Raw genomic sequence first — 14,258 nt, 5'->3', positions numbered from 1 at the left:
AGAGAAGGTACTGCAGATGCCGGTCTCTTGTACAGCCTCCTTCTGATTGGTAGTGCTTGTAAGTACAAGCAGATGCGACTTGACTTTTCTTTTGCTTTACATCCTAAATCTGCGTCCACACGGAGTATCTCGGGGACCGGGGGCAGGTTTCCTTCAGAGTCCTTCTGAATGCTTTAAGGTTAAATAACGACAGGCTCGTCAAAAAAAAGAAATCATGGCGAGAATGGAATTTGCTTTTTCTCACAACTGACTCGGTAATTCACCTCGTGCCCAGCCATACACAAAAAGCTAAAACTAGAGTACATATATTCTTGGCGCCAAGAGACCCACGACCTCCCTATCTTGAAAGGAGTTTAACCACTCTTCTACTCTACCTGCGGAAGAAAGAAGGAAAAAAACTTCATTAGGGACTGCCGCCACCAACAGCTGTAATAGGAGAAAATTACCGCCAAAACTCGAAAAATTGGCTATCTCCGGCCAGGGATTATCACTCGAGTGATTGGTTGAATGGCATCAGAAGTTTCCCATACAAGTAATTTTGATCTCTGGAAGCTAGCCAATTTTTCGAGTTATGGCGGTAGGCTTACCGAGCTCATCAACTCGCCTTTCTTGGCTTTATACACGTGCAGTGTAACTTGCCTTGATAGGAGGATCGAGGGAACCACCACCACCTCCGCCACCGCTGGGGGGGAAATTTTTTAGATATGGATCATATTTTTTGACCTGGGAAGGGTGGCAGTTTATTTAAAATTCCAAATTGAGGAATTAATCATAGTAAGTTTGCTGATTATCACTGGTTTGTACTAGAATGGGAGATGCCGGAGCGTTTCTAATACCCTTATGACAAGTTTTTAGATATATGATTATCTTTTGATATGGGTACAAGAGTATACCCATAACTATGATCATGATATCCACTGTACATACTCTAGATATGACGGCCCGTACTAGAGAGAATAGACTAAAGTACAGATCTGGAGAGGGAATCTTCTACTACCAGTAGGGCTAGTAGGGCTAGATTGGGTATTTGCCGCTGCTAATCTCAAGGCTAAAATATCAATGGAAGCAAGGATAAACACATGTTCTACCAGGCAGGCAATCCTGCAATGTATCCTACTCTAACCCCCCGGGCTGCTTGCAGATATGTGCACCACCCATGAGCTCGGTACCTACCCCAGTCTCATATTACAACTTTTTTTTCAGGCTTACTGCCCTTCTAGGCACGACTAGAATTGGGGTCCCGCGGTAGGAAAATCATGTGCTACCTACATATAATTATTCCGAAAGCTGGATAGGAAACTATGCGCGTGGGTGGTGGGGGATTGGCCAACCCAGATTGTACATGCACTTGGCGAACATCAGCCCAGCTTTAAGAGACTCTCATAAATATGTCCTGCCTCTCGCATCCATCAAGACCTTTTTTCCTCTTCTCTACTCAGAGTCTACCAGTCAACAGCAACAGCTCAAAGCCGACAAAAGGGTCCTGCAACAAGAACGAGAAGTTCTCCCTGCAAAACTTTAATACCCACTCCTCTGACTGAGATTTTCTCAGCCAACACCAACAATCAAAATGGGCGTTGGACAAGCTTTCCCCGAATATGACTACATCTTCGCAATTGCGATGCTCTTTGCATTCTTGGTGGGTTTGCACTATAAACTTCAATATCATGGGCTTGTTACTGATATTGTTGGGTTCAATAGGATGCATGGAACATTGGTGCCAACGATGTAGCTAACGCTTTCGCTACTTCCGTCTCTTCCAGATCCCTTACTCTCTTGCAAGCCATGTTGATCGCCTCCGTTATGGAATTCGCCGGTGCATTGCTCGTTGGTGCCCGTGTCGCCGATACTATCAGATCTAAGATTGGTAGGCCCACCAAAGGAACCATGGATATGATGAGTGGAATGATGGCTAACATTTCATTACAGTCAAGGTTGATCAGTTCGATGGACAGCCTGCCGTCCTCATGTTGGGAATGTTGTGCGCCTTGGTCGGATCAGCAACATGGCTTACAGTTGCCACATCTATCGGTTTGCCTGTCTCCACCACCCACTGTATCGTCGGTGGTATTATCGGAATGGGAATTGCAACTGTCGGTGCCGAGGGTATTACCTGGGGATGGGAAGGAAAGGGTGTTGCCCAGATCTTTGCATCTTGGCTCATCGCTCCCGCGCTTGCTGGTTCATTCGCCGCTATCCTCTTCTCAGTCACTAAGTACGGAGTTCTGAAGCGCGAGAACCCCCTCAAGTGGGGTATGATTATGGTCCCGATCTACTTCGCCATCACCTCCGGTATCTTGACCATGCTTATCGTCTGGAAGGGTGCCGCCTCTTTGGACCTTGATGGCTGGAACACTGCTCAGATTGTTGGTACCATTCTCGGAGTTGCCTTCGGTGTTATGGCTCTCTGTGTCGCCTTCTTCCTTCCCTACCTTCATCGTCTTCTTGTCCTCGAGGACTGGAGTCTCAAGGGATGGGAAATCATCTATGGACCTCTCCTCCTCCGTCGCGGCCCCGTCCCTGAGCGCCCCTCTGGTCACGTCGAGGTTGTCAAGGACTACTACGCCGGTCACGCTACTCGCGATGAGCTCGAAGCCCGTAAGTTGAAGGACATTGAGGCTGGTGAGCCCACCAACTCTGATACTTCTAAGCACGCCGCTCAGGTCGATGGGAAGACTCTTGAAGAGGTTGAGAAGGCCGATGTTGGCCCATGGTACACTCCTAAGAACCTCATGATGTTTGCCTGGAACGCTTTCATGCATGGTGTCCGTATCGATGTCGTTGGCGAACAGGGTCGTGAAGACTTCCTCTCTGGTAACATCACTGACACCCACGCCCGCGCTGCCCACTTTGACAACAAGACCGAGCATCTTTACTCCTTCCTCCAGGTCCTCACCGCTGCTACCTCCTCATTCGCCCACGGTGCTAATGACGTCGCAAACGCCACCGGACCTCTCGCTACCATCTTCTTGGTCTGGAAGACTGGACATGGTGGAAGTAAGGCTGATGTTCCTCTCTGGATTCTTGCCTACGGTGGTGCCGGTATCGTCATTGGTCTCTGGACTTACGGATACAACATCATGCGCAACCTTGGTAACCGTTTGACTCTGCACTCCCCATCCCGTGGTTTCTCCATGGAGCTTGGATCTGCCATCACTGTCGTCTTGGCCACCCGTCTCTCACTCCCTGTCTCGACCACTCAGTGCATTGTCGGTGCCACCATGGGTGTTGCCTTCTGTAACGGAGACTTCCGCGCGCTCAACTGGAGAATGGTCGGATGGTGTTACGGTGGATGGATCTTCACACTCCCCATCGCCGGTATCATCTCAGGATGTCTTATGGGTATCATCATCAACGCTCCCCAGTGGACTCCTCCTGCCAATTAATTTTTCCACGGTCTTTTTCAGTTTTTTTTTTCGTTGCTCCCCGCATAGCCCATTAGATGGCTACATGTAGAGCGAAACTTATATATACCTGGTTACTGGTTACTGGATAATTTCTTATTTTTCTTTTTTTATTCTTTTATAGATATTTCAGCCCTTTATTTTTGCTCATGTTGTGGTCTTTCAAACAAAAAGAGGAACGATGTACTGGTTTTGGAATTAGCAACAATATAAAAAAAATATCTTGTGCTAGATCTTGACTTTTTACCGTTTCCTTTTTCGTTGCTTCCAGCTCAAGGTGAAGACGAAATGGATGGTTTATCTTTTTTTTTTTTTTATATTTCTAGTCTATATTTTTTTTTATGAATCTTTTCAACTTTTCTTTACCAAAATAAAATAAAATCAGGGGCGGGGGGAATCTATTCAAAGCAAACTAAAAAAAAAGAAGAGGCCTTAGCTGTGCCTAGAGATGATCGTGATGTCTCTTTGCAAACTAAACCAATTACACATGCCAGCCTCACAATCGACCTGGTGCAAATGCCTTGGCTGATCTTGGTATTGTATGTTGTGCCAGATATCTGTCTGTACCCCACGAAATGGTGCCACGCTGGATTCGCAACCAGACTCGTGGAGCGCTAAATCCCACAGTTTCAGACTTTCTTTTTTTCTGCGCGGGGACCTCCAAGGCTGCTTTGACCGCTGAGGAGGTGGTTAAGCTTTGAGGCCGTTTGTGGTGGTCAGTGTGGTGTGGTGTGGTGTGGTGTGTGTGGCGCGGTCTCAGGCGGGGACGCTGTACGGCTGCGGAGGCGGGGAACTGAAGGGGAAATTTAGACATCATTTTCTGAAATTCTGAAGAGGGAGTAAAGAACAGGGTTTTCTCTGCTTGATAGGTATGCATTGATAGATTCTGTTGTGAAAACGGCGCTGCGACGTTTAGCTGCTGTCTATCAGACCAGCCCGGTATAGGAGTACTTATATACATGTAGTAGACCAAAGGGTGGAGATAGCCACATGTATCTATTGAGTGCTTGGGTCTCAATTACTGTTCGGCGGGCGGGGGAGGCAGGTTGAGGTTATGTGGTTGTAGAGGTGGGTGCTACAGGTTTTCTATACGGAGGTGAAGTGGAAGATGATAGATGAGACCGACCAACTTCCTAGCTGAGTCAACGGGACGTGGCGGAGAAAAGATTGTGCTCCTGAACTGCTCTGGATAGCAATTGTGCTCTACTAATCTAACACAGACCCCATCTAATAGATATGTTTTTGGTATAATTAATTACGCATGCATGTAGGTCCATATGGCTTGGCAATGCCTATCAAATCAACATATGGGCAGACTCAAAAAGAAAACCTCCAAGGGAATCTAGAATTTTTGTTATAGATCCGATTCTCAAGTACGGCATCCAGAGGCAAAAGTAATTAGTGGCCTTATCACAAGCTACATGTAGTTAAAGCGGAAATCTGCCAACCACGGATCATACCCACGTTCACGGTAGACTAGCTTGCACTGCACACACGGCTCACCGCAGATTTGAGCATACAAGGACTTGAATTACATGTACCTTTCTGGCGGCGAAAAACCCAGCTCGCCTAACTTTGTATATACACGTATACTCTTGGCGGTCTTAAACTTTTAAAAGCTCTTCTGTCTTCCTTCCTTTCTTTTTTCCTCCCTTCCTCCTAGTCTAAACCTTCTCGTGCTTTGATACGTTTGAACACGATAACTACATGTACATCTATTAGTGAAAACCCACATTTGAAATAGTTTCGCATTCTGGGATGTATGGATACACATGCTCCGAGAGTCCGAAACAAATTCATCTGTGTGATCTTTTTCGTTTGGATTTGTGGGCTTCTTCACTGATTTGGGTAATTGATATATTCTTTTGGCTCCTGTAAGATTACGAGGAACTCTTAGAACTCTTCCCCTAAATTCTATTTGATAATTCTAAAGCTGTTGGTGTGAGTTGATGTATTCTAGGTTCGCATCGACTTATCCGTCCCGCCGTACATTATTCCCAAGATTACCATACAAAGCTTTAAATATATCTACTCTCAGCCGCCTCATACCTTTTGTTACTTCCTCCTCTCTAACGCGAAATACCTCACTTCATAGCATCAGTTTTATACACTTCCATGTATACACCGGCTTGATATACAACCCAATGGCTATAAACATTGAATAGCAAAATCTTCCAGTGTAGCCTAGCTAAGTTGCCTCTCTCTTGTCCACCAACTATCGCTATTTACTGTTACCTTTTTGGTTAGATATGCTCCCTCAAACTCTTACTAGTCTTAAACTCAATGATAAAGGATTGGATTTTATCATCCCTAAGTATCCCCCTCTCTTACCCCTCCCACCATTTCACAATCTCTCAACAGCTATACTAAATATAGACCGTAGATGCTACATGTAGTTTTCCGTACACAAAGACCTTTCTAAAACATACAAACTTAAATCCATCGTAGACAACGCTAGAGTCACTGCCAATCACTCGTGTACGGATTTGGAATGATAATATTGGCTTACATAATATTTAACACGCCAAGCTGGTTTGGTTTTTTTTTTTTTGTTTAATTCATTAATTGCATAAGCTGGTTTGGTTACAAACACCTACAAGAATTGATCCTAGTTGGATATCGCCTCCCGGAATACAGCTTCACCAAGTGCTCTTTCCTATTGAAAGTGTAACGGTATTTCCCCCTTTTTTGGAGATGTTGAAATGTTGGCGGGTCTGATCCGATAACTAACTAGGTATTGATGTCAAGGGTAAGGGGCGGATTTGTTATGGAGTTCTGATTACCCTCTCAAGTACAGCTCATAACAGTATCAGGATTCCGCAATCATTGAATAAACACCCTTTGCTACTCTTATCCACTGGCCTTCGAATACAACCTCGAAGAACTTCATTCAATAATGCAAGTATTTTGTGGTATTAATTTGCCTGTATGTATGTACATGTAGTGCCTAGTGATCTTATAGCGAAATAGTGCTGACATATAGATGGATACATTAAATTGTACCGCCGAAGACGTATTCACCCCTAATACTGGGTGCTTAAAGCCAAGAAAAAAGACAGTAAAAACAAACCAGATGGAAATCTGGGCGATATCAAAGATTTGATATCGAGCCAACGTCACACGGAAAATCACCTGCCATATACATATCATGCTTGATATTGAGAATATCAGCTGACTTCTTCCTCCAACGTTCACCACTCGAGAACTCCGCAAGATCGAATGCTACCACCCGTCTCCACGGTTGCCTAAATTTCGTCTCCCTCAAATGATCTTCTCTCAGTCGACAACATGCCTACTTCTGCCAATAACTCCTCTTCGGCCTCTACCCTCTTTCTCTGTAGCTTTGCCATCTTCTCTTCCTCATCACTCTCCGCCTGTGTCTTTCCAGCATTCATTATGCATTCTACAGCATCTGAGCGCTTCTTCTCAAAAAGTGTCTTGTCCCAATACCCTGGCCCAAAGAGACACAGGATCCTTTCAGCCATACGAAGATGCTCAAGGATTACATAGTCAGGGATGCAGAAACTGCGCGGCGAAAAGGACGGAATCATTTGTTTCCAGGATGTGATAGTTGGTAGCGGGTTCATTTTCGATGGTCCGGAGAAAACAAGCGTTCTTTAATTAATTTTGATCGTCAGTGGGACAGTGTTCTCAGAATGATTACTAGGTGATGGATAAAACTCACTTATAATTTCCTTCGAGGAGTCGGCATTGAACTTCCATGCCGAACATGAACCCAACGGGTCTATCCCTCTTTTTAGTACCGTCTGTAAGTTTAACCTCGTTACGCCTCCACCTTTTGACCTCTTTCTTCAAGAGGCTTACTCTTAATGACGTTTGCTGTTTACCGAGGAAGTCGCTACAAGCCTGAACAACCGAGCATTCAACCCAGGAGTATAAGGCAGCCTGTTGGAACGGACCGATGGAGATTGTGGGATTTTCAGGATCTAGCATCGCCTTCCCCAGTTTAGACTCTGGGTCGTATAGTCTCACTTGGTTCGTATTGTCGTTTCCGTTTGGGTCCTCTGCTGAAGCATCGTATTCCCAGGGTAAACGCCCAGAATCTGTGATATCTTCGCCTGTAGGGCGTTGAAGAAGCGAGACATTGGAGGCTTCGCCAATACTTTGAAAAGGGTTACTGTAAATTTGCCCGGCCCCAGGAATAGGACGGGCAGTGTTCAAAATATCTGACGTGGACCTGCTACCAGATAGCTGAAGTGGGTTTCCATCATGCATTGGCCCCGAGATAGAATTTTTTTCGATCGGTCTTGTCCTAAACTTGGATGAAGGCTTTGAATTATACTGTTGTGATTTTGTGGGGCCCTAGAACTACCGTCAGAACATGCACATGTATCTCATTGATACTTTAACACACCTTCCATGTCATATTGATACCGTCGTGGACAGCCCCACGAAAAGACTTCAGAAATGCGGGCCTGCTGTCACCTTTGGCGTGGATCTTCTGAATTTCATCCGTTGAGTCCCTTCCAAAACTGGGTATGTGCACAGCAAATGTGGGACGATTAAAGTTGCCGAGAACATCTATCTCCTCTTCTTGGATGACCTCTTTTGTAACCGTAAAACTAGGTTGAGTGAGGTTGAAACTATAGTTGACATGTGTGAGCAGTGTTGTGGAAGAGCAATTGAAAACCTTGGGCGGTTTTTTGTGGGGATTAGGGTAGGGAAAAGATAGAAGTAACAAAAACGAAAATTTCGGATTCTGCTTACAATTTTGTTGTAGCTCCTCGATCCGCAGGAACTTCTCCGATTCCGCTTCTGGATTTGAACTTGTATGAGTTTTCACCATGGAGACTCTGCCTTGTTTGAAAACTTTTCCTCCCCTCACCAATATGCTTATTCTGCCAAGCTAAATTCTCATTGAAATCCTTAGGTTGCTTGGGTCTCACAATACCTCCTTCAGGCTGGTATGTATGGGACGCGCTGTCATAGGGGTTACCTGGGTCATAGTCAGGATGGGCTTTTGGTAAAGCACCTTTAAACCGCATATCATTGCTGGTTTCTGGGTTGTTATGGGGACTGTCGGAGTTGAATGAATATACTGAGGAAGGTGAAGCTTCCCGTTTAGAACGCCTGTTTGAAGTATCCGGAAGATGGCTGTTTGGTGATTTCATAGAGTTCCCAGCCAAAGCACCATATTCATCACGGACCTCTTCGATAGGCCAGTTATTTTCGGTGTACTTCTCATGATGAGTATTACTACTATAAGTTTCAAACTCTGGTAAGTTCAAAGAGGCATGATGGCCTCTCCGGACATCTGAGTTCTTAGAATTCACCCCATTATTAGCGGTATCGACAGGAATGTCTGGGAGACGGCTGTAATAGCCAGAAGCCGGATCAACATCGCCTGGAGAGCTGCCAAAGCTTCGCGAAATGGTAGTATCGCTTGGGAGAAAGGGTCCCAGCGAAGACCCATTACTGTCAGGCTGGGTAGCTCCCAGCGAGGGAGTATCCTTATATGAGGTTATAACCCTCTTAAAACCAGTAGATGTAAGCCTGGTTTCATAGTTTTTTGTGGCCATGATACTCTCAACGTCTCCATAGGGTCTCATAAGAGTGGAATTATTTTCAAAAGAATCCCCTTCCCTATGAAAATTATCAATTGATGATGCATGCAGGAATGCTGAATCGTTTATTAAGAGGCCCTTTGATACATCTTTATGTTCAATAAGTCTTGAATCACTAGGACCTTCATCCCCAGATTTGGGCGATTTGGGCGATTTGGATCGGATATATACCACCTTTGCTCTAGTATGAGTCTGGGGCCGAGCTGGAGTTACAAGGTCCCCCCAGTAATTTGCGTCACTATTTGGTAGGGCCTGAGAAACTCCTTCTGCGTTAAACTCGGAATTTTCATCTTCCGACTTTGCTTGAGCTGCGAGTGAGCCTCTAGAAAGATTGTTCCCCGTTGTGCTGCTCTCTTCTGGTATTTGATTTTGGGGTTTGTATCGCCAGCGGGACCATATTTCGGCTCCAGTGTCTGTAGTGCTTATACCCATTGTGTAGAATTCCTTTGATAAGGCCAGCATTACAATACCCTGATGTCGAGGAGCAAACTCTTGTTGGATAGCATCTTTAATAATCTGCATACCTTCATCGTATTCACTGTATCTGGAAGGAATTGTATCGAGCTTATTCTTTATCCAAGATTGTAAGGTGCTAATATCTCGTGATGGACTCCTTTCTTCGCCAGTATTGACTGGTGGGGGACGAGGCGATGTGGGTTTTTGATGAGAAGATTCCATCGCTGTTAGATTTATGATAGAAGAGAATTTGCGGATAATTTGGGTGGAGATGTTTATGAGGTATAGATATATAGAAGTTTGAGGTAATGGGATGATTGGTTTAATGTGAAGGTTGGGACAAGCAGTGTGCAATACTGAAACCAACTCAATGAAGGGTAGGACTGACAATAGGTAAATTTTATAAACCAGCTTTGAATGGCTGCTTTCCATAGAATGAAAAGAGTACGTCACACACAAATACTTAGGGTAGTTTTTTTATTTTTTATTTTTTTATTTTTATTTATCTTTTTACGGTTGACCGAGCTTGCGCTTGCCCTACCCAGGCGGACGGCTCAATCTACCCCACCATCAACGATTGCCCACTACCACCAGCATCCCTTAACTCCCCTCTTCCCTCTTCTCCTTCTTTCTTCCCTCTTATTCCCGCTTCCCTCTTCTCCCTTCCCCCCTCTCCCCCCTCCTTATTCCAATCATCTCACAACATCGCCATCATCGCTGTTGCTTCATCTATCTACTACCTCGATAAATCTTAAATTCATCTCCGTCATCTACCTTTCATCACCGAAAGCTTCTCTCTACCATCTTCTACACACTTTTCTCTGAGGTGTAATCATCTACGTCTTGCCTGAGCTCTTTGTTTTTCTAGACCAATTTGCTTTTTCCTTAGGTTAGTAAATATTCTTGATGACTAGTAACTGAACTTCATTGATTTTTTTTTAGCTCATATGGATAAAAATCCTGGCGGGTTACCGTCTCGTCGGGGCTTGATGCCAACAGCCCAGCCCTTCTATCCACAATTATTCGCTCCCACCATGGTGCCGTTTTATGATCAACAATACCAACCAGGAGTCCTGATACCCACAATGAATCCCAATGGCACAACAGCAAATTTTCCCCTTTGGCATTCGGGTCCTCACCCCGCACCTAACTTTTATCCATACTATCAACAAGGTTTTGGTACACCACTGCATGCCCCACCCCACCAAGAACAAAATCAAGGCTTTGTTCATCCTCATAGTGAACATATAAATGAATATCCTCATGGTCAGTAAATTAACCCGTGACTTCCGGGATTATTTCACTAATGTTCTTCAGATGGCCGAGAGAGATACTCAAATTCGAGAAAATTTGAATTTCGGCAGAATTATGGTCAATATCCTCCCCTAGGATACATGAATGTACCACAAAACACCCCAGACTTGACATATGTTGAGCAAGTCCACCATCAACCTCAATTAAGCTTATCTGGCCCGAAAGATAAAAGCCTTCCCACAAAGTCTATCCAACTAAAAAGGAATAGAGGAAATACCTTTCCAGGAACCACCTCTCCTGCCCCCAAACATTTTGAGGGCTCGAAGAAACAAGACTGGAATATCCACTGCAATCAACCGGATTTTATGCGGAGAAACAAACAGAAGTGTGGCTCCTCTGGTAGCAAAAGTCCACTTTCCAAAGTGACCGAATCAAGTAGTAGTATTTGTCATTCATTAAACCATGATACTCCTAATATAAACAACAGAGAAGAGAACTGTAACTCGTTCGCAAATCAGTATGCAAGGGATTTCCCAGCCTATTCTCAGGACGCCCGCCAAGAACGAAGAAAGGTATACGTACAGGCTAAGGGAGATAGAAAACCGATCCCAGCTACATTTCGAAAGCCAAAGCCATACTTTGCAAGACAAAGTTTACTTCCACCAGCCTCAATCATCCACTGGGTTGAAGTTAAGAGTAGAAGTAAGGTCAACAATGCGCAAATTGATCAAAATGGAAGTCCTAACCAGAGGAAAACATTTGACAATTCTGAGAATCAAATTCCACCTTCAACTTCCAATTTCTACGCGGAAAAGCCATATACACCACCAGTTATAGTCAACTCAGGTCCAATCACTATAAAGGAATGTCTAGAGGTTCACTCTAACTTTATACTAAACCCGAAAGCTTCAAACTTCGAAATGGTGTCAAAAAGTACCTTCCCAGAGGCTTCTGGGGGAGATGAGTATATTGGTTACTATATGACTGAAGATGAAAACAAGTTTCAGGATCCTACAGAGAATGTTTCTGTCATTTCACATGATGACCACCCGATGGATTGGCAACTACCGGATAACAACACAGTTAGAAGGATCCCCAAAGAGCTTATTGAAAGAGTTCCGGGTAAGATGAATTGGGAGAATGGTGCTTTCAATATCATTAGGGAAGATCGTAGTGTCAGATCCTGGGGAAGCTGGAACTCCGAGGATGAAGCGGAGGTGCAAGCACGCCTGGCTGCAACAGGATCTTCTCCATCTCTACAAGGAAGCGAGAAACTGAACCTGATCTCCGAAGAAATGAATTCTTCTCTTAACACGGGGACATTAAATGAACAGTCGGAGCAGGTTATCAATAATAACCAAATAGAAAACACACATACAATTGACGGCGTTCGGAGCGTCGAGAGTAACCACGAGCATCTATCAAAATTGTCTGGGTTACAGACAGTCATAAGCCAAATTCTCGGGTCCACTGAGGCTTTGAACTGCACAAAGGGGGTAGAGAAAGATAATGTCGGCGTTTTTACTGGAGTTGAAAAGATGGATAACGGATTTAGCAACAGTACTGCCGGCCACGATTCTAAAAATTATACTGAAGGAATAAAATATGAAGGAAATCCAACGCAGTCTCAGGCCTTGGGAGGCAAAAAGCCTAAGACTAAGGGGAAAAAGAGAAAGAAGGCAGGCTCAATTGCGCTTCCAAAAAACAAGCTAGAATCAGAAGTCGAAGAAAAGTCACATATGAACGACAAACCGAAACCAGAATTACCCTTAACAGCTATACAACCAGTTCAGACACAAGTGATGTCGACTGATCCACCAGCTGCTTTAAAAATGAATGAGCACTTAAACATGTCGACACCCCTTCCTGCAAAGGAAAACCTAGAAATCACAAAGATCGCGGTCACTAAGGATATTGCACGACCGGTATTCAACTACCGTGATGCTTTGCTTAAGAAGGTGGAAACCCCAAAGGTCTCACCTGTCACTTTACCAAACCCTCAAATCCAAAAGACTGCAAACATTCTTTCAAACCCCCAAACACAAAAGATTGAAAAGGGCACCCCCTCAAAACCCATCATTCCTAAGGCTCAAATCCAGCAAGCTGAACGTGATTTTGGAAGCGGACCCTCTACAGAAGTTGGTCTTCGCCGGAAGTTTTTCTTGCAACCCATACCAAGTACGGTCACCTACCATTCGCTTATCCAACAGCTTAGAGGTGGAATGCTCGAAGATATATATGTCTCGGGATTATCACCACATCCATCTGCATGGAAAGGCGTAAGGGGTGATAGCCAAAATCGGGGAGGTGATGAAACTCGGTACGCTCATGTTAGCTTTTACTCGAATGAGGGCGCAAACAGGTTCTGGGAGCTGGTTAATACTGGAAACCAGCAATCTAATTCGTATAGAAGTCTATACGGGGGGTTCGATGACGAAGCACCTGGTTTCCTCATCCTTGATGGTGTCAAAGTTCTTGTCCGCTGGAGACATAATGACCAGCGTCTCGTCAACCCCGCAACATCGAGAGCGGTGAAGGACGAGCATGCCACTAGATGCATTTTGCTACAATTCAATGCTGAAGCTGTCACACAGTGGATCAAAGAGAGAAAGGCAGTGCCAGGAAAACTTGTCAAGAACGAGATAGTATTCAATGAAGCTGGTATTATCAAAAAAGTAAAGACCGATATCGAATCCTGGGGTATGGCGGATTCGAACCTCGAAAATGTTGAAATTATTAGTGCTCAAAATATGCCTAAGTCGACAAGAACGGCAGAGAATTGCGATGATAAGCAAAAGCCAAAAGATATCAAAGTTCTTGTCTCTTTCATCAAAATTTTGAGTGCTGTAAAACTCAAGAGGTTTCTTCTCAACAAACCGGAATATACTAAGGGAGGCTATTGTAAAGTCGAGTATTGCAAGGATGTGTGTGCTGAACCGATCGACAAACTTAAGGCCATCCGAGTGGCTGAATTAAACCCCGTTAAAAACAATACTAGTTCGCGCCGAAGGAGGAATGCGACTCGTGCTACAAAAGAGAGCATCGTCGAAGTAAATGGTGTGGGAAAGAAAATCGTCGAGGGAAAAGATTCTAAGGGCGGTGTGGTGGAAGAAGGCACTATTCTCACTAGCGATCCAATTGGAGGCACTATCGCAAAGGAAGATAAAGGGACGACAGGGAAAAAGAGCGCAGAAGGAGGTCAAGGGAAGGCAGCTGGTGGAAATAAGCAGCCCAAGGAGGGCTGAACAAACCTAAAAAGACAGCTGTTACTGGCAAACTACTTTAGGCCCGTAAGGAAATCGATTCCACAGAGTGTCTGTTCAGTCTTCTTACGGATGGTCGGGTGGAGGTTCGATTGGGTTGGATGTTTCCTTTTTTTTTTTACTCTCCTTTTCTTGTTGATTCATTTACCCGTATGAGTATGATTTAACCTTTTGTCAACAAGCACATGTCCGGAATTTCATTTATAGTCGGATACATGTAGTGTGACAGTTAATTGATTTTTACAATTCAGGCAACAATATCAGAGTTAGTTCACGACTATTACTACCCCATAGCT

General features: G+C 44.5%; 3 protein-coding genes across 3 annotated transcripts; 2 read left to right on the top strand and 1 right to left on the bottom strand.

Moving 5' to 3' along the window:
- Positions 1-1,570: 1,570 nt before the first annotated feature.
- LAJ45_03450 (uncharacterized protein) lies at positions 1,571-3,386 on the top strand (the record flags this gene model as incomplete). Its single annotated transcript, XM_046113036.1, has 3 exons — positions 1,571-1,639; positions 1,702-1,867; positions 1,930-3,386. The coding sequence occupies 3 exons, from the start codon at positions 1,571-1,573 to the stop codon at positions 3,384-3,386; spliced, it is 1,692 nt and encodes a 563-aa protein (XP_045973913.1).
- A 3,263-nt stretch (positions 3,387-6,649) lies between these two features.
- LAJ45_03449 (uncharacterized protein) lies at positions 6,650-9,667 on the bottom strand (the record flags this gene model as incomplete). Its single annotated transcript, XM_046113035.1, has 4 exons — positions 7,189-7,244; positions 7,325-7,727; positions 7,780-8,008; positions 8,133-9,667. 4 exons carry the CDS (start codon positions 9,665-9,667, stop codon positions 7,189-7,191), a joined length of 2,223 nt encoding a protein of 740 aa, XP_045973912.1.
- Positions 9,668-10,479: 812 nt separating this feature from the next.
- LAJ45_03448 (uncharacterized protein) lies at positions 10,480-13,944 on the top strand (the record flags this gene model as incomplete). The annotated part of the gene is made up of 2 exons (XM_046113034.1): positions 10,480-10,711; positions 10,763-13,944. 2 exons carry the CDS (start codon positions 10,480-10,482, stop codon positions 13,942-13,944), a joined length of 3,414 nt encoding a protein of 1,137 aa, XP_045973911.1.
- Between the last annotated feature and the right edge of the window lie 314 nt (positions 13,945-14,258).

Source organism: Morchella importuna (genome assembly GCF_003444635.1).
Source record: "Morchella importuna strain M04M26 chromosome Unknown Morimp01GS007, whole genome shotgun sequence".
Lineage (NCBI taxonomy): Eukaryota > Fungi > Ascomycota > Pezizomycetes > Pezizales > Morchellaceae > Morchella > Morchella importuna.
This window is presented reverse-complemented; position numbering and strand designations above follow the sequence as displayed.